Below are 19,700 nucleotides of genomic sequence, written 5' to 3' on the forward strand. Positions count from 1 at the left end.
AAAGCTTGCAAAGCCAGACAGCTACCAGTCAGTTGGGAATCAATTTGGAGTGGGCAAATCTACTGTGGGGCTTGCTGTGATGCAAGTAGCCAAAGCAATCAAAGATCTGCTGATACCAAGGGTAGTGAGTCTGGGAAATATGCAGGTCATAGTGGATGGCTTTGCTGCAATGGGATTCCCTAACTGTGGTGGCATCATAGATGGAACCCATATCCCTATCTTGGCACCAGAGCACCAAGCCAGCAAGTACATAAACGACAAGGGGTACTTTTCAATAGTGCTGCAAGCACTGGTGGATCACAAGGGACGTTTCACCAACATCAACATGGGATGGCCGGGAAAGGTGCATGATGCTCGCATCTTCAGGAACTCTGGTCTGTTTCAAAAACTGCAGGAAGGGACTTTCTTCCCAGATCAGAAAATAATCCTTGGGGATGTTGAAGTGCCTATAGTTATCCTTGGGGACCCAGCCTACCCCTTAATGCCATGGCTCATGAAGCCATACACAGGCAGCCTGGACAGTAGTCAGGAGCTGTTCAACTACAGGCTAAGCAAGTGCAGAATGGTGGCAGAATGTGCATTTGGATGCTTTAAAGTGCGCTGGCGCAGTTTACTGACTCACTTAGACCTCAGCAAAACCAATATTCCCATTGTTATTACTGCTTGCTGTTATATCTGTGAGAGTAAGGGGGAGATGTTTATGCTGGCGTGTGAGGTTGAGGCAAATCATCTGGCCACTGGTTACACGCAGCCAGACACCAGGGTGGTTAGAAGAGAACGGGAGGGCGCACTGCGCATCAGAGAAGCTTTGAAAACCAGTTTCATGACCGGCCCGGCTATGGTGTAAAAGTTCTGTTTGTTTCCCCTTGATGAACCCTCCATTCCCACCCTTGGTTCACTCTACTTCCCTGTAAGCTAACCACCCTTTCCTCCCCGCTTTGATCACTGTTTGCAGATGCAATAAAGTCATTGTTGCTTCACATTCATGCATTCTTTATTAATTCATCACACAAATGGAAGGATAGCCAAGGTGGCCTTGAGGGGTGGGGGAGGAGGGAAGGACAAGGCCACACAGCACTTTAAAAGTTTAAAACTTATTGAATGCCAGCCTTCTGTTGCTTGGCCAATCCTCTCGGGTGAAGTGGCTGGAGGCCCCCCTCTCACCACATTCGTGGGTGTCTGGGTGAGGAGCCTATGGAACTTGGGGAGGAGGGCAGTTGGTTACACAGGGGCTAGCAGCGGTCCGTGCTCCAGCTGCCTTTAATATGCTCCAGTGTATGGTTGAGCTGCAGGAGTTTGATCCTCCAGCAGCCTCAGCATGGAATCCTGCCTCCTGTCATCACGCTGCTGCCACCTATCATCTTCAGCCCTCTCTTCAGCTCGCCAATTACTCTCTTCAGCCCTTCACCTCTCCTTGCATTCATGTTGTGCTTTCCTGCACTCTGACATTGTCTGCCTCCACGCATTCGTCTGTGCTTTGTCAGTGTGGGAGGACAACATGAGGTCAGAGAACATTTCATCACAACTGCATTTCTTTTGCCTTCTAATCTTTGCTAGCCTCTGGGAAGGAGAAGATCCTGTGATCCTTGAAACACATGCAGCTGGTGGAGGAAAAAAAAAAGGGGGACACTGGTATTTAAAGAGACATTTTATAGAACAATGGGTACACTCTTTCATGGTAAACCTTGCTGTTAACATTACATACATAGCACATGTGCTTTCGTTACAAGGTCACATTTTGCCTCCCCCCACTGCATGGCTAACAGCGGGGAACATTTCTGTTCATCCACAGGCAAACAGCCCAGCAGGAACGGGCACCTCTGAATGTCCCCTTAAGAAAAGCACCCTATTTCAACCAGGTGACCATGAATGATATCACTCTCCTGAGGATAACACAGAGAGATAAAGAATGGATGTTGTTTGAACGCCAGCAAACATACACTGCAATGCTTTGTTCTGCAATGATTCCCGACTACGTGCTACTGGCCTGGCGTGGTAAAGTGTCCTACCATGGTGGATGGAATAAGGCTGCCCTCCCCAGAAACCTTTTGCAAAGGCTTTGGGAGTACATCCAGGAGAGCTTTATGGAGATGTCCCTGGAGGATTTCCGCTCCTTCCCCAGACACGTTAACAGACTATTCCAGTAGCTGTACTGGTTGTGAATGCCAGGGCAAATTAATCATTAAACACGCTTGCTTTTAAACCATGTATACTATTTTAAAAGGTACACTTACCAGAGGCCCCTTCTCCGCCTGGCAGGTCTGGGAGGCAGCCTTGGGTGGGTTCAGGGGGTACTGGCCAGGGTGAGAAACAGTTCCTGGCTGTCGGTTTCTAGGCTTGCTTGCTGTGAGCTATTTTCAACCTCCTCATCCTCATTTTCCTCATCCCCAAAACCTGCTTCCGTGTTGCCTCCCACTCCATTGACAGAGTCAAAGGACAGGGTTGGGGTAGTGGTGGCTGAACCCCCTAAAACAGCATGCAGCTCATCATAGAAGCGGCATGTTTGGGGCTTTGCCTCTCTGGTTTTCTGGTAGGCTTGCCTCAGCTCCTTAAGTTTCATGCGGCACTGCTTCAGGTCCCTGTTATGGCATTTGTCCTTCATGCCCTGGGAGATTTTGACGAATATTTTGGCATTTTGAAAACTGTAACGGAGTTCTGATAGCACGGATTCCTCTCCCCATACAGTGATCAGATCCCATACCTCCCGTTCGGTCCATGCTGGAGCTCTTTTGCGATTCTGGGACTCCATCATGGTCACCGATGCTGATGAGCTCTGCACTCACCTGCAGCTCACCATGCTGGCCAAACAGGAAATGAGATTCAAAAGTTCGCAGGCCTTTTCCTGTCAACCTGGCCTGTGCATCTGAGTTGAGAGTGCTGTCCAGAGCAGTCACAATGGAGCACTCTGGGATAGCTCCTGGCGGCCAATACCATCGAATTGCAACACACTACCCCAAATTCGACCCGGCAAGGCCAATTTCAGCACTAATCCCCTTGTCGGGGGGGAAGTAAAGAAATCGATTTTAAGAGCCCTTTAAGTCGGAAAAAAGGGCTTCGTCGTGTGGATGGGTGCAGGGTTAAATCGATTTAACACTGCTAAATTCGACTTCAATTCCTACTGTAGACCAGGCCTAAGGCTTTTTCTGCATTAGAAAAATTCAAACCCATAATTTATCACTGGTAGTAGTTATTGTAGAAGCTGTGAAGCTGAGTTTAGGATTTTTACTCTGTCATATAATTCTGCTCTGATCAGGGTTAGACAAAATGATGGTAACAAATACCTAATCTCAGTCTATACTAGTATTTCCACTTTTCCAGCCGTCTGTGGAGCAGCACTGGTGGTAAATTGTGCATCAGAATTTTGCTAATGTTGATGAACACTAGCCCTGAGCAAATTCAAAAACTGATGTGACAATATGCGTCTGACAACCGGAGATCAGCAGTGATGTGTTCACTAAATCTGTGGGGTGGGAGAGCGCTACAGGCAGGGTATTCTAAGTGGGGGGAGTCTAACTTGAAAGGCAATTCATTTTTTGATCTGATAAAACCTAAATTTGTTGATTTTCAGGGCACAATACAAAATCTATCTATTTACTCAGATGCCTAAGTGGGCTGTGTAAGCAAGTTCAATTTTTCTTTTTTGTAGACTGATATTTTTGGTTGGATTTGTTCAGAGATTAAATATTTTTACATGTGTGATTTGAAGAAAAATTGAATAGATCCTGATGAGCTCATATCTTCTAAAACTAAAGGGACACAACTCATGAAAGAATCTGATCACACAGTCATTTCAGTCTGATTCCTGGACCACAGGTTTTTGATATGCAAGTTTCTTAGATAAATCAAACCCAAATTGCATTTTAAAGTTTTCCCATCACTATCTAGACTGGTTAAAGACTAGGACATGTTGACAGATATATTCCAAATTAAAAGCAAACTGCTAATGGACAAAAGTGTGTAGAGTTGACTAGCTGAACCTATTTACGTTGTGGTTTTGTGTGTGCATTTTTAAAGGGCTTTCATTAACAAAAAAGTAATACATGTTTGAGTTTTAGAACTTTAAAAGCTCACCTGTTAATCCAAGTGTCATTAGACCATTAACTAGAAGGGAAAAAAAGAAGAGATTGATTAGAATTTCTCGGTTTTATTCCAGCATGATGAAAATTTGTGTAGTATTAGATATAATACATAAGTAATCTTGATCACAGTTAATGATTCAACAGAACATTCCAAGTCACTACATGCCCTAAGTACTGTCATAAGGGTTTATTTTTATTAGAAGTGGGAGGGGAAGATTAACATTTGCTCAACATTTATTTAAAAAGAATCCCCTTTTATCTGTCTTTTAATCTACACAAATCACACAGGCTTTTTAGGAAACTAAGTGAGTAACTTCATGCAAGTGGCTATGTTCTGCTTTCATTTCCTCCCTGTGCAACATCACAGAAGTCAGATGGATTGCACAGTGTGGGAGGTCTGAACATAGCTCAAATTGCATAGATACAAATTCTACCTTTGTTAATACATGCCCAACCTCCAATCCATTCAATGAGAATTGTTGTGCACTTATATCTAAGAAGAATTCAGCACCTACTATGGAATAAACTTTTCTTATGATCAAGTACAAACTTCTACTGGACAAGAATTTACTAGAATTCTGCAGAACAGGAATGCAAGTTTCAGGATGCTTTGATAGCATAAGGATGTGAGATTCCAGTATACATCCTAAGATTTGTATCTGTTTTGTAAAAGCAGTACATATTTTTCAAGTCTGGCAATGTAATGGTAAACACAGCGGATTCCCCACCAACTTTTTTAAATCTACATTTTAAAATATGCTTTATCAATTGCAGGCAACTGTGTTATGAGATTAAGTAAACATTTTCTGGGCTGAATAAAACTACCCACTCCCAAGCAACCAAAGTTTTGATGTACAACCACAAGTTCACCCCTACAATTCCTGATTTCTTCTGGAAATCTTACATTACACTTCTTTATAAATTTCTATCAAAGGTCTCCAAGTATTTAGCAGTCATGAGTGAGGTATTCCTCACATTACCATTGCAAGTAAGTCAGAACTTAGCTTACCATAAGAAATAATAGCTAAAGGAGGTAAGAATCTATCCACATTTTACATGTGGGATAACCCAAGCATAGAGAGGTTAAGTGACTTTCTTGGTGTCATACAAGAGGACTGTGGCAAAGCCAGCAATGGAACACAGCTCCTGGCTCTCAGTCTCATGTTTTAAACACAAGACCATCAGTCAAATGAAAAGGAACTTTAATAGCATTTTTGACCTCACCAAAACAAAGTAATATGGGAAGTCTCACAAAATAGATTGTTTTGTGCCTATTCTCAACCAAAAGAATCTAGAAACGTTCATGTAGGACCTCAAACCTCTTGAGGTTCACTCTTTATTGACTTAGAAACATCATGTATGCCTCTGATGACAAAGATTTAACCAGAAGACCAAAATAGGAGACACGATTGATGATTTTCTTGTGATTCAACATCATGCCATTCTTTTAGGAAGGGCTGAGTCCAGTATTCCACCTTAAAAAAATCCTACTAATTAATTGACTATTTACTTTAGTTATATGTATTATCTAAATTAATTTAAGTGTAGTTAAAGTGTTCAAAGATCCTGTCGTATTTCACTAGTAAATGATCATGAAGATACATTCATAAATATTCTTGATTGAACCAATAGTTGAAAAAAAAAAAAAAAAAAAAAGAGGTTAAGATTGAACACACCAACTGGCTGCTGGTTTAATCACAGATGCCACTAAGTTTTATTTTCTACATATGCAAATAGAAGCTACAGTGGTTACCAGTAAGCAGGACAGAAGTTGGAGGCTAAGGGGTCAATTAGTTTGGAATTGGAGATGGGGCTAAAGCAACAGGACAGAGGGAGTGGGAAGTGGCAGCATAACCATCTCTACTGATGGTCATAGCATCTCTTTGCATCAGGAGTCAATATTGGCACTGATCTGCAGCTCCAGTGCCCCCTTTAGCAACTTCCTCTATGCTGCATAGGCTCATTCTTTGTCTGTGTTCTGTGGCCCAGTCCTCTAGCCAAGACGATTCTCCAGTCTCATTCCCTCCTGAAATATCAAAAGTCCAACATCACAAGCTCCAATCCCACCATCAACAAAAAGGGCCTTCTGCCCCTCGCTAGGGCTATGTTAAGATCCCCTCACTTCTTTCACAGTCTTCCCTCAGGACTTTCCTTACAAGAGCTTCTCTTGTACCCTGAAAGAGAATCCTGACTCCTCTATAATCTCCCCCTCAACTGAGCTCCCTTAGATTCCTTATAAGGCCCAGGTATCTAATGGATTATCACCTAGTTCCACCCCCTCTGGCCAGGAGGCAATCAATCAATCACACCACAATTGCATAGCACGCATCTAATTGAGGATTTTTTCCCCTTCTCTAGCAAATGATGCTAGAAATCTGATCACAGGCAGGTTTGGAGATGCTGAGGTGCTGTAAAAGAAAAACGACCAGGGAGACAGGAGAAAGTAATAAGCAATAAGGAAACAAGTGTTCTTTTATTACCACACATTTAAAAATCATACGCATCAAGGCTTTGTTTTCATTGCCAAAAAAAAAAAAAAAAGTGTGTTTTTACTGTGGGATGAGTGAAGTGTATCCTACTGTAAAATCCTAGTGGAGACAAAGCACTGAAGTTTTTACAGTGATGTAGGTGAGGTCAACACTAGATCCCACCTCCCCACCCCATGGTTGACCTTGCCTATTTACCTCATAGTAAAACTACTAGAATGCCTTATCTTTACTAGGATTTTACAGCAGGGCAGCTAATGCACATTGGTTATCCCATGGTAAAAACACATCTTTCCGGCAGGGAAGGCATGCCCCCAGAATGAGATCCTATTCTCAGAGCTGCACCATGGACTTTTATTGCACACACTGCACTCTGATCTTGTACACAGAATTCCTACTGATGTTGACATGAGTTTTACACTAGGATCTAGGGCAATATAGAAATTAACAGGGTGGATGTACAAGAGGAGAATTTTTGCCCTATAATCATGAAAGTGAGGCTATAATCGCTGGGTCCTGGTGACATTGACAAATTGCTCATGGTTCACTCTTACAATTTATGTTATTACTAGAACTCCTTCATGGGAGTATGGTTTTATTATGTACTGGCTTACCCCCCCCCCACAGTACTATTTGTATAGTACCTCAATTGCCATATAAATTTAAAATAGCATTTGGACACTCTAATGTCAATCTCTACTAAAGGTGCCCCAAAACACTTTTCCAATAATGACCTTCATACCTTTTGAAAGTTCATAAGAGAGAAGGTTATTCTGATATTTCTCTCTTGCCTAAATATTTCTTCAGGAAGCTGCAATTTCTGTCAAGACTCAATGATTTTAGAGAATTATATATTTCCCAAAGGATGTGTGACGTGCCTCTTGTTTTATCTGGCTTGTGTATGCAGTTCTTTCCTCAATAATGGTAGCATTGTAATACCCCGTATAGTGTGTCCTGTGGTGTATTGTCTTTGCCACTCCAAAAAATCACTTTCTCTTCAATCCCATTTCTCATTAACTGAAGGACAGAAGCAATTTTAGTTCCCTATTCTTCTGTTATCAAAGAAGTTTTAATATATTGCCATAACTTCTTATATTTATTCCACTTTAATTCCCAAAAAATTCCAAAGCATTTGACAAGCACTGATACAAACATATTCTACACACAAGTGAACTTTAGAAACCAATGAGATCCCTTTATTCACTACAGAAATGCAGCTACATCTGGACTGAAACCTAGCAATGTAATACTGCACAACAAAACTAGTATAAGACTAGAGGTGAATATTTTATTCAGTTGAAACTAAAGATGGACGTCAGGTAGACAGAATATAATTACCCAAATTGGTATTTGGATGGGATAGGGAGATTAATATCTCTACTCTTACAAAAAGTGACAATAGATGTTTAATAATAGATGTTTCCACCAAATGCATCCGATGAAGTGAGCTGTAGCTCACGAAAGCTTATGCTCTAATAAATTTATTAGTCTCTAAGGTGCCACAAGTACTCCTTTTCTTTTTGCGAATACAGACTAACACGGCTGCTACTCTGAAATAGATGTTTAATGAAGACCTTTGCTTTCTTTTTCTTTTTAAAGACAGCAATCCACCAACAATGATTTCCCCTTAACAGCATGCTGGGGTGCTGGATCAATGTTGCATTAGAGGTGAAAATGACACTTACTAAATCACCATCTTCCATTCCGAAAGAACCCATAGCTTCCCTGGTGCTGTCCTGTCCAAGTATTGGCCTGGAACCATGTAGTTTGTAAAAACAAGCAGGTTTACAGTTTCAAGTGACATGGTTACAAGCCAAGAGTTATTTGTGATTTGTAAGACATAAGCTATGATACAGTGTTACAAAATTCTGTACCCCTCTACAATATACACAATATACCATTACCCACATATTATCTTAATGCTAAATGCTAAGAAGACTGACCTTACAGGAACAAGTAGGTATGCAGCATGCTGTTTATTTACATTTTTGTAATTAAACATTAAATTTATCTCTTGAGCATTTAGTGTTCAATATGCAAAATTTAGTTATCTATCCTCTTACTTAAAAGTACATAGATTCAGTTCTTAGATTTCAAGGCCAGCAGGGACCATTGTGATCACCTAGTCTGACCTCCTGTATAACACAGGCTACCCGACTCTACCGCAAAATAATTCTTAGAATGTATCTGTGATAAATGAAAAGGGGAAGTAGCTCCCTTTTATGGACAACCAACCAGCCAGTTAGCTATAAAATCCCTCTAAGTAGCTGTTCTCTACTTGCTTTACCTGTAAAGGGTTAAAAAGTCTCCCATAGGTAAAAGAAAGGGAGTGGGCACCTGATCAAAAGGGCCAATGCTCAGCGCTTTGAGCATTGGCCTGCTAAATCCAGGGTTGAGAGTTCAATCCTTGAGGGGGCCATTTAGAGATCTGGGGCAAAAATTGGGGATTGGTCCTGCTTTGAGCAGGGGGTTGGACTAGATGACCTCCTGAGGTCCCTTTCAACCCTGAGACTCTATGATCAGGAAATGTCTAGGAAGACACTATTAGGTTTATTTCTTTATGGCTTGTGGACTCCTCTGTGCTAACCTCAAATGTTTTTGGTTTGTAACCTTTAAGCTGGACCTCAAGGTTATTCTTAATACTTAATTCTTGTAAGTGTTTTTTTTTAAATCTAGCAATAGCCTGAGTTTTCAAATGTATTTTCTTTCTTTTTGTTTTTAATAAAATTTTCCTTATTTTTAAGAACAGGATTAGATTTTGTGTCCTAAGACCAAATTTAAGTCAAGTGCTCTGGTTCATGAATTAAACAAGAAAAAATAAGTAAGTCTAGATCTAGAAAGAGAGAGGAGGGCAGACATACAAATAATGCAGGAATGCCAAGACATACTATACATTATTACCCTAGAAACGTGTTACAGTGATGGCTGTGAGAAACTTGTTGGTTTGAGTTTGCATGAGGTTCTGTGACTTTCCCATCTGTGCAGATTCAGTTTCATAACTATTGAATTTCCTTCTAAAAGTTCAACTTTTCAAACTCAGTATGAACTTGTTCAAACTGAAGACTTATTAAGCTTACTACAGGCTTGTCTATACTGGCAACATTAAAACGCTGCCGCGGCAGTGCTTTAACATGGATTATGTGATTGCAGCAGAGCACTGGGAGAGAGCTCTACCAGCGCTCTAAAACACCCACCTCCACGAGGGGCATAGCTAGGAACGCACTTCTAGCACTAGTGCACTGTCTATACTGGCACGTTACAGCGCTGAAACTTGCAGCGCTCATAGGGCTGGTTTTTCACACCCCGAGGGAGAAAGTTGCAGCGCCGTAAAGTGCCAGTGGTTTCCTAAGAGGTTTGTACACATGTTGTTTAATTAGGTGGTGGCAACAGCTGATTTCCTTTGTTTTTCTTTCTCAGCTCTTCTCCGGAGAGCGGGTGAAAGGGCTTGAGGATACCCCACAGGAAGGAATTCCCAAGTGCACGTTCCTGAGTTCTCAAAGGGGTTTTGTACTTGGGTGGTGGCAACATCTACCCATCCAAGGTCAGAGAAAAGCTGTAACCTTGGGAGTTTAATACAAGCCTGGAGTGGCCAGTATTAATTTTTAGAATCCTTGCAGGCCCCCACCTTCTGCACTCAAAGTGCCAGAGTGAGGAATCAGCCTTAGTATCCTTTAGAAAAACATCCAATCCGGATTTTAAAATGGTCAGTGATGGAAAATCCACCACAACTCTTGGTAAATTGTTCCACTGGTTAATTACTCTGACCTTTAAAAATTTACATCTCATTTCATGAATTTTTCTAGCTTCAACTTCCAGCCATTGGACCAGCTTATACCTTTCTCTGTTAGACTGAAGAGCCCATATTAAATATTTGTTCCCCATATAGGTACTTATAAACTGTAATCAAGTCATCCCTTAACCTTCTCTTTGTTAAGCTAAATAGATTGAGCTCCTTGAGTCCATCACTATAAGGCAGGGGTAGGCAAACTATGGCCCACGGGCCAGCCTGACAGCCATTTTAATCTGGTCCTTGAGCTCCTGCTAGGGAGCTGGGTCTGGGGCTTTCCTCGCTCCAGCCGGGGAGCAGGGTTGGGGGTCACCCCCTCAGCTCCCATTGGCCAGGAACCACAGCCAAAGGGAGCTGCAAGGACAGTGCCTGCAGACACCGTACAGGCATCATGCAGAATCACCTGGCCATGCCTTGGCATAGGAGCTGAAGAAGGGACATGCTGCTACTTCTGTGAGCCGCTTGACGTAAGCGCTGCCCAGAACCTGCACCCCTGAGCCTCCCCTCCTGCCCTCCAAAACCCTCAATCCCAGCCCAGAGCACCCTTCTGCACCCCAAACCTCTCATCCCCAACCCCACCCCAGAGCCCCCACCCCCAGCCAGAGCTCTCACCCCCATCCCGCACTCCACCCCCCCACCCCAGCCCAGAGCCCCCTCCCACACCCTGAATGCCTTGTTTCTGGTCCCATCCCCGAGCCCACACCCCCAACCAGAGCCCTCACGCCCTCCCGCACTGCAACCACAATTTTGTGAGCATTCATGGCCCACCATACAATTTCTATTCCCAGATGTGGCCTTTGGGCCAAAATGTTTGCCCATCCCTGCTATAAGGCATGTTTTCTAATCTTTTAATCAATCTCATGGCTCTTCTGTGAGCCCTCTCCAATTTATCAACATCCTTCTTGAATTGTGGATCCCAGAGCTAGACACAGTATTCCAGCAGCAGTCACACCACTGCCAAATACAGAGGTAAAATAACCTCTCTACTCAGCTTGATTCAGAGTAGCAGCCGTGTTAGTCTGTATTCGCAAAAAGAAAAAGGAGTACTTGTGGCACCTTAGAGACTAACAAATTTATTAGAGCATAAGCTTTCGTGAGCTACAGCTCAAAATGCATCCGATGAAGTGAGCTGTAGCTCACGAAAGCTTATGCTCTAATAAATGTGTTAGTCTCTAAGGTGCCACAAGTACTCCTTTTCTTTTTACTCAGCTTGAGAATCCCCTGTTTATGCATCCAGTCCTTTGGGGTCACAGCATCACACTAGGAGCTCATGTTCAGCTGATTATCCACCAGGACCCCCAGATCTTTTTTAGTACCACTGCTTCCCAGGATAGCATCACCCAACCTGTAAATATGGCCTACATTCTTTGTTCCCAGATGTATACATTTAGTCATATTCAAAAGCATATTGTTTGCTTGGGTCCAGCTTACCAAGCAATCCAGATCGCTCTGTACCCGTGACCTGTCCTCTTCATTATTTACCACTCCACTAATTTTTGTGTCTGCAAACTTTATCAGTGATTTTATTTTCTCCCAGGTCATTGATAAATATGTTAAATAATATAAGGATCTAGAAACACACCCATTAGATATGATTCCACATTTACAGTTACATGATGAGACCCATCAGTTAGCCAGCTTTTAATCCATTTAATGTGTGCCATATTAATTTTATAGGAGACAAGTGGTCGAGGTAATATCTTGTATTGGACCAACTTCTGCTGATGAAATAGACAAGTTTTTGAGCTACATAGCACTCTTCTTCAGGTCTGGGAAAGGTACTCAGAGCATCACAACTAAATACAAGGTTGAACAGATTGTTTAGCATAAATAGTCAACACATATTCTCAGAGACCATTCAAGGTGAAGTGGCCTATTTACATCTTTCCAATCATAGGACATGAAAAGAGGGTTACAGGTTGTTGTAATAAGCCATCAATCCACTGTCTTTTTTAAGACCATGATTTTTAGTGTCTAGTAAAGTTATAAATTTAAGTTCCTAGGCTTGTCTTTTGAAGGTGTTGTGCAGGTTTCCTTTGAGGACAAGGACTGAGAGGTCAGATATGAAGTGACAGCTTTGTGAAAAGTGTTTGCCCATGGATGATGGGGTATTTCTGTCTTTTGTTAGTTTGCCTGTGAGTTAATTCAAGAGTATGGTGATAGTCTGGTTTCGCCCACATAGTTGTTACTGGGACACTTAGTGAACTGTACAAGGTACACCACATGTGTAGGAGCCATGGATCTTGAAAGGTGTGTTATGGGGTGTATTGATCATCACAGTGTGTTGTGGAGATATGTCAGCAGGTTTTGCATCTGTTGTTCTGGCAGGGTTTAGTACCACTTTGAGTTGAAGTGGGGGTGGAGGAAAGAGTTATTTTAGGATGTGGTCCTGGGACCCACATGGCTACAACACTGCAAACAACAAAGTTAACTGTATATCCTTCTAGGTTTTTTAACCGGCCTGGTTTAAAGGGGAAGTGAAGGCAACTATAAAAAAATTAAAAACAATAAATAACAAACGAAAGAAAGGAGAAGTTAACAGTAGTAAATATAAATCAGAAGCTGTAGAAAATTGATAAGGGAAGCAAAGGGACAGCAGAGTTAAGGACAATAAGATCAAAATTTTTAAGTATATTAAGCAGATAAAGAATCCTAGAAATGGTATTGGTCCATTACCAATTAGAAATAGTAGAATTATCAATCAGCAGCAGCTATCCCTCAATACAAGGATGATGTCTGACAGGGGGAAAGTCACTGATGAGACTTAAGATGGCTGAAAAATCTAATTCATGCTATACAGGTTTTTCCACATATGTGACTATCTATAATAATGCAGAAAAGGCAGAAGTGTTCAATAAATATTTTTGTTCTGTATTGGGGAAAATATAGATGATGTAGTCATATAACACTCTCTTCATTTCACTAGTATCTCCAGAAGATATTAAACACAGACTACTAAAGTTAGAATTTTTTAAATCAACAGGTCTGAATAACTTGCACCCAAGAGTTTTAAAGGACCTGGCTGAGGACCCACTGGACCATTGATGTTGATTTTCAATAAGTCTTGGAACACTGGTGAAGTTCCAGGAGACTGGAAGAAAGCTAATTTTGAGCCAATAGGTAAAAAGGATACATGGGATGATCCAGGTAATTATAAGTCTGTTAGTCTGACATTGATCCTGAAAAAGATAATGGTGCAGCTGACACGGGACTAAATTAATAAAGAATTTAAGGGGGGTAACATAATTAATGCCAAGCAACATGGGTTTATGGAAAATAGATCCTGTCAAACTAACTTAATATCTTTTTATGTTGGATTACAAGTTTGGTTGGTAAAGATAATAGTGCTGATGTAATATTCTTAGACGTCTGTAAGATGTTTGAATTGAGTACAGCTCAACATTTTGATTAAAAAATTAGAACAATACAAAAATTTTAAAAAGGGATTTTTGAATGCAGCAGATCTTCAACTGATGTAAATTGTCATGGTCCAATTGAGTTATGATAACTTTCACCAGCTGAGGATTTGCCCTGATGCATCTTGGCTTAATTTATAAATGAATCAAATATGATGGGAAAATACAAACATCCAGATATTGAACAAAATTCACCCTGCAGCCCTCTGTGCCAGGGACTGTGTCCAGAGAGAATTATCCCAGGAGGAGAGACAGCAGTGTTTATACCGCTGCCCTCAGTGAGAGTTCTGCCAAGGAAAACAAGCTTTATATTGTGACTGGACTCCACAGACATCCCACAGGCAGTGGCTACCCAGTGGATGCCTGAATTAATCCATTTCCTGGGAGCCCCGGAACATCTTCTCCCCAGGCACCGCAGCCCACTTTCTGAGTTGCACTGGATGTCTTAAGGCCAGCCCTCCAGTACATCTGGGTTTCAGGCACTTTGCACCATTGTGAATGCCCTTTCAGACCTATTTCACACCACCCCAGGCTGTGGCCTGGGTTACATCAACAGCTGAACATAGCCAGTGATTTTACAATGCTTTTCTGAGCCTAATTGTCATTTACCAACAACATTAAGATGTTAAGCTGTAAACGGAGACGATGCACCTGATAAGACTGAATCGTAATTTAGCAAAAGCCTGAGAAATGGATTAGACCTACAACCACAAACCTGCAAGATGTTAGAGAGAAAACTGGAACAGGCTCATGGAAGTGAAAACTGATGATGACTGATGTTTCCAACATGAGCTCCCATCCAGTCAGCCTGGACACAGCTCACTAAAGAGACAGCGCTTTAGGGCTACTCATGAGCACTGTCATTACAAATGGGTGTCACTGAGGAGCCAGTGAAAAGTAGTTGGCCCTCAGGTTAAAGAGCATCTGAGGAGGAAGAATAAGCAGTGGGAGGTACAGGGGGTGGGGGAATCGACAGTAAAACAATCTAGCTTCTGCCTCTCTCACAAATGCTTCCCATTTATTTTAAGGGAACTGTGGCTTAGTGTTGAGCAGAGCGTCTCAGCTGATCCTAGAGTAAAGCCCTTCTTCCCCTTCCCAGAGGGGTTCAAAAGTTGTACATTGTGATCTAGTTTTTCGAACTATGTCATTACACAGCAACAGCTAGACTGGTCTTCAAAGTACCTGTTTGCATCTCAGCTGTACTAGAAGGTTTGCTTGAAACAGCTAGAGGAAAAAAAAAAATCTTTCCCAGGCTACAAACAACTGTGTCCTCGTGTACTCACTCACAGCTGAGAATTTCAACAGTTTGCTCATGTCTAGGTACCTGGTTCTAGTCAGGTCAGTAGTAACCAATATTCAATCACTGATCAGCTGTTTGGGGTGGGTACTTTTCCTGCTACACGTGTTCACAATCACCTCACATTAGCAACTGGCATCATCTGCACCATCAGAAGAGAACAGACCATGAAGGCTAAGTTCCCATCTGTAGATCTCTCCAGGTTAGGAGTGGGGCAGCACTGCCAAGCTTGTCCTGCTGCCACCTACGTTGTACCTATTCTGAGCCCAGACCGAGAACTTCAGCTTTCACAGCTGTCAGTCATAGAATTCATTTAATTTTTTACTTTAAGTGGATTAATTTGAAAATCCACTTCTTGCTCATCTTAGAGGATTAAGTGCTTTTTAAAATAACTTTTTGTAACATAGATCAAGCTCAGCATGAGACAGCTCAGTACAACAGCCATGATGTTCAAAAGTCACTCATGATTAAGGGTGTCCAAATTAAGAATTCCTTAAAGGGCCCTTATTTTCAGAAAAATCTGAGCGTACACCCTCTGAAAATCAGTCCCAAACTGTCTGAAGTGGGGCACCCAAAAACCCAGGCACCCAAAATGACTAGTCACTCTGGAAAATCTTGATCAGGGAGACTGTGACTCTAGCTTAGTAGGAGAGAAAATGGATGACCTCACAAGAGTCAACATGCAACCTGAAGGGGCTGAAGCAATGAGAAACCTGTCATAGTTCACTAAAAATGAATTAAACTCAACCTTCCTGCAATCAGAACTCTCACGTAAAAGTCCAGGCAACATGGGAAAGCCCACATGCAGGTGGCTTGCTGGAGCTTAAATAGAAACCATCATCTTCTCAAGTCTTCATAAGAATTCAGAATTTCCTTTACTGGAAAACCCCAGTGTTTGTACTAAAACCGTTTGGTCTGGGAATTTATGTTTACAATGTAACAATATCAAAAAGCATTGCCCACAATGTCTAACTAATGGCTCTTACTTCTGCCTAAACTTTAAATTGTTTTGCATGAAATGTGAACCAGTTTTCCTGAAAAACTTGGGAATCTGGCCCAAATTGGAAGGTTCATAATAAAACCCAAAGCCAAGCTAGTTTTACCTGGCTTCAGTTTCTGTTACAAAAACTTTGCACTACAGTAATTCCTAGTAGCAGGGCTAGAATGTCACTAATGCCTGAGCTTACTTCCCTTGGATGTGTTCTTACATTATATTCCAATACAATCATTGATGACTGTAGTAGGCACAGGCATACAGTCAGTGTAAAACTCAGAAGTAATATCAGCATGAGTATGGGAGGGAGGGAGATTGGTGTTAAGTTTCCGTTTTATACATGACTGGTTGGAATGCCAGGGCTGTATTTCCATCACTCTTTCTCCGATGAAAGGTTGGCCGCACATAGCACTGGTGAGCAGAGCAGGTTCCAGCATGGGTTTTGGGTGTTAAGCGAACATGTCAGCAGTGAGTTGCACAAGCCGTGTTACTGGATTCTTACAAAAGTTACAATCAAATGTTTCTGTTTGAAATGTCACCCTGGTCTGGGTGTGTAGCACCAACTTCCTCACAGGCCTTTGGAGAGTGGACAACTCTCTGGAAGACTAAGAGGTATCTTAGAATTAGAGCTGGGAATCAAAGAGCCAAAGATTTGACTGAAGATTGTAATTTTCCATCACAGAAGCAACTAAAAATGACACTAATGGTTCAGTTGATCGTTATGATTAGCAGCACCTAAAAGGAGCACCATAGAGGAGTATGGCACTTTACAAAAACATATGAGGTCACAGGGTCTGATAGTAGCTTCAACTTTGGGCCCAATACATCACTTGCCTGCAAATTATTTACAAGAGTGCGAAGTCCCCACCCTGAAGAACTTATACTCTGAGGCCTTAGTCCTGGAAGTTGTTCTGAGGAGGCAGAAACCATTGCATGCATGGTGCAACATTGGAAGTCTTGCGAGGGGGGGGGTCTACTGTGTGGATATCATTGAAGGATTCGAGTCTAAATTAAGATGAAAGCAACAGAGGTAAGGGGGAGGGAGGCAAAGGTACCCAGTGGGACGTTTACCTGCATATATGCCTGACATTTGTGCATACTTTGGCTATTTGCACCGAAAAATAGGTGGGTACAAGTGAATATGTGCCACCGCATCCACCTCAGCTTTAAAAAACTGAGCCTGTACTAAGTCCCTGTGTGCTAAATAAGATAAGAAAATATATCTGGTGCATGGGTGTGTAATAGGAGAAGCAGTTATGAGGCAGCCTAACCTCAAGGAGAAAATTAATATAAAACGTCCTTATTTTTGACATGTACAAAGGTTACAGTACTGGGAGGAAAAATGACATTATGAGAACAAAAAGGTTGCCTCCCACCTCCAATAATTTTAATAACCCAAATTATATGTGCCTGTGCATGGTTCAGAAAGTCATCTTTTGTTCTCATTAGTACCAACTGTCCATTATATGTTTGTCCTTTATAAAGAGGAACAGACTATTGAGAAATAGAAAGAGAGAGAATAATGATAATGTACTATGAAAGCAGAAAAGGAAATGAGGCAAATGAAGCTCAGAAATCTGGGCAATGGAAGGAGCACAACACAAAGAAAGGAAGTCGGAAACAAACAGAATCTGTAATAAATATAGCACATGAAAGAAATAGCTCAGGCACAATTTAAAATAGTTTTGTGGGGGGGGGAGGGGAAATCCTACATCAGAGAGTGAACAGGGACAAAAGGGAAAAGGTTAAATAAATCTATAAGGGCAGGTGTAGTGAACTTGTGCTCTAGAGGAGGTCCCTTCACCCCTGCTGTATACTGCCCCTACTACAAGGCCACATCCAAGCTAGACAGCGGCTTCGGTTCTGGGGGGGTTACTCCTAGCACAGGTTCAGAGGCTGCTCAGAGGAGCACTCACTTCTCATTACCTCACAGCCATATGTAAGCGGACTCTCCTTAGGGTCAGCACTTTAAAGAAGGATCACATATTTCCCACAGTGAGTGGTTTGTGCTCACTAGAAGTGGGAGTTTGGAGGGAACTGGGCTATATCCCCAATCTGCTTTGTATTTTTCTAATAATAACAATAATAATACCTATCTTCTGTATAGCTCTTTCATTGGTAGAATTCAAAATGTTTTACAAAGCAGGTGAGCATCATTTACCCCCATTTTACAGACAGGGAAACTGAGGCACAGAGAGGGGAAGTGAGTTAGTGTTAATTGTCTGTAGGCCACATGCAAAGAATGCAGACAGAGATGGTGTTACCAGTTTACTATTTTGACTAAGCCAAAATCTGGGAAGAAAGAAAGAAAACAAACCTACGAAGAATTTAGTGGAGATCCAGGTTTAAATGAAAAACCATTTTGCTTTGACCCTTGCCCTACTACCTGGCTCTTTTATTTACTTCCCCCAATCAATTTTTGTTCCTGTAGAGGTGGTATGAAAAACAACTACTAAGTGATATATTTTAATAATATAAATTTGGTATCTATGCAGGGCTCTACCCTCTGTTACTGTTCCAAGCAGAGACTTTCAAAGGTGACTAGTAAGTTATAGACACAAAATTTCTATTTTATCATGGGAGCTGTGCATCTAAATCCCCTACTCAGCAATAAAAATTTAACCAGAGATGTTAAATTATGATTCCATCATAACTTTTCTGTCTTATTCACATTTAGATGAATTAATTCTTACAGAAAGAATTATAAAGTGACAGTCTTCACAACAACTAATCTGTAGCTGGCAGAGAAACTAATTATTTAATATCAGTATCATTTGCATGAAGTAAACTCACTTCACGTTCTTAAATGGATGACACAAACAATTATACAGATTACTTCTCAAGTAGATTTTAACCTTCCCGGGAACTATAGTTCAAATCCTTCCCAGAGGAACACTGTTCCATAAAGAAAAAAAATCCCTTTGTTTCAAAAGTATAACTGAGCTCTAGAATCAGGAACTGCTTTTGGCTGCACCACATGCAGGGAGTCTATGGTGCTCTCTCCAAGAGGTCTGCATCAATCCAAGTCTAGCAGTGCAGAATTGCAGAGAATTAAACTAGTCAAAACATGACCCAGTGTAAACCTGTTAAAAGGCAAACAGCAAACACAGAGGGAAGAGATAGCTCAGTGGTTTGAGCATTGGCCTGCTAAAGCCTGGGTTGTGAGTTCAATTCTTGAGGGGGCCATTCAGGGATCTGGGACAAAAATTGGTGATTGGTCCTGCTTTGAGCAGAGGGTTGGACTAGATGACCTCCTGTGGTCCCTTTCAACCCTGAGACTCTATGATTCACTCCTTAATTGTTGAATTCACATCTGTGCACAGGCCCCTTGCGTGATACACAAGAATCACACATTAAGGGTGCAAAATGGTATGAAGATCCTTAAACAAGCTCTTTGCACGGGGATGAATTTTTCCTTAGCAAAAAATGTGTACGCACTTTAAAAATACAGATAATTATAATTTCAAATAAAATGTGGGGGGAAGGGGGATTATTTCCTCCTTTGCTTACCACACAAGACCACAGACCAATGATCCATGTTTCCCATACAACATAATGGGCCTGACCCTATGCCCACTGATGTTACCTTGGCATACCCTGCAGCTGTCTGCAGAGTGCTGTAATCTGCAAGTGGTTGTGTT

General features: G+C 41.7%; 1 protein-coding gene across 3 annotated transcripts in view; it reads right to left on the reverse strand.

Annotated features, from left to right (window-relative positions):
* The window catches only part of RAMP3 (receptor activity modifying protein 3), a 99,209-nt gene that overhangs the window by 63,944 nt on the left and 15,565 nt on the right, over positions 1-19,700 (reverse strand). For all 3 annotated transcript variants that reach the window (XM_043508674.1, XM_038393402.2, XM_043508675.1), the window contains exon 2: positions 4,072-4,101. In XM_043508674.1, the coding sequence (XP_043364609.1) occupies positions 4,072-4,101 (30 nt within the window). The remainder of the gene's footprint in view (positions 1-4,071; positions 4,102-19,700) is intronic.

This window comes from Dermochelys coriacea, chromosome 2 (assembly GCF_009764565.3).
Source record: "Dermochelys coriacea isolate rDerCor1 chromosome 2, rDerCor1.pri.v4, whole genome shotgun sequence".
NCBI classification, from domain to species: Eukaryota; Metazoa; Chordata; order Testudines; family Dermochelyidae; genus Dermochelys; species Dermochelys coriacea.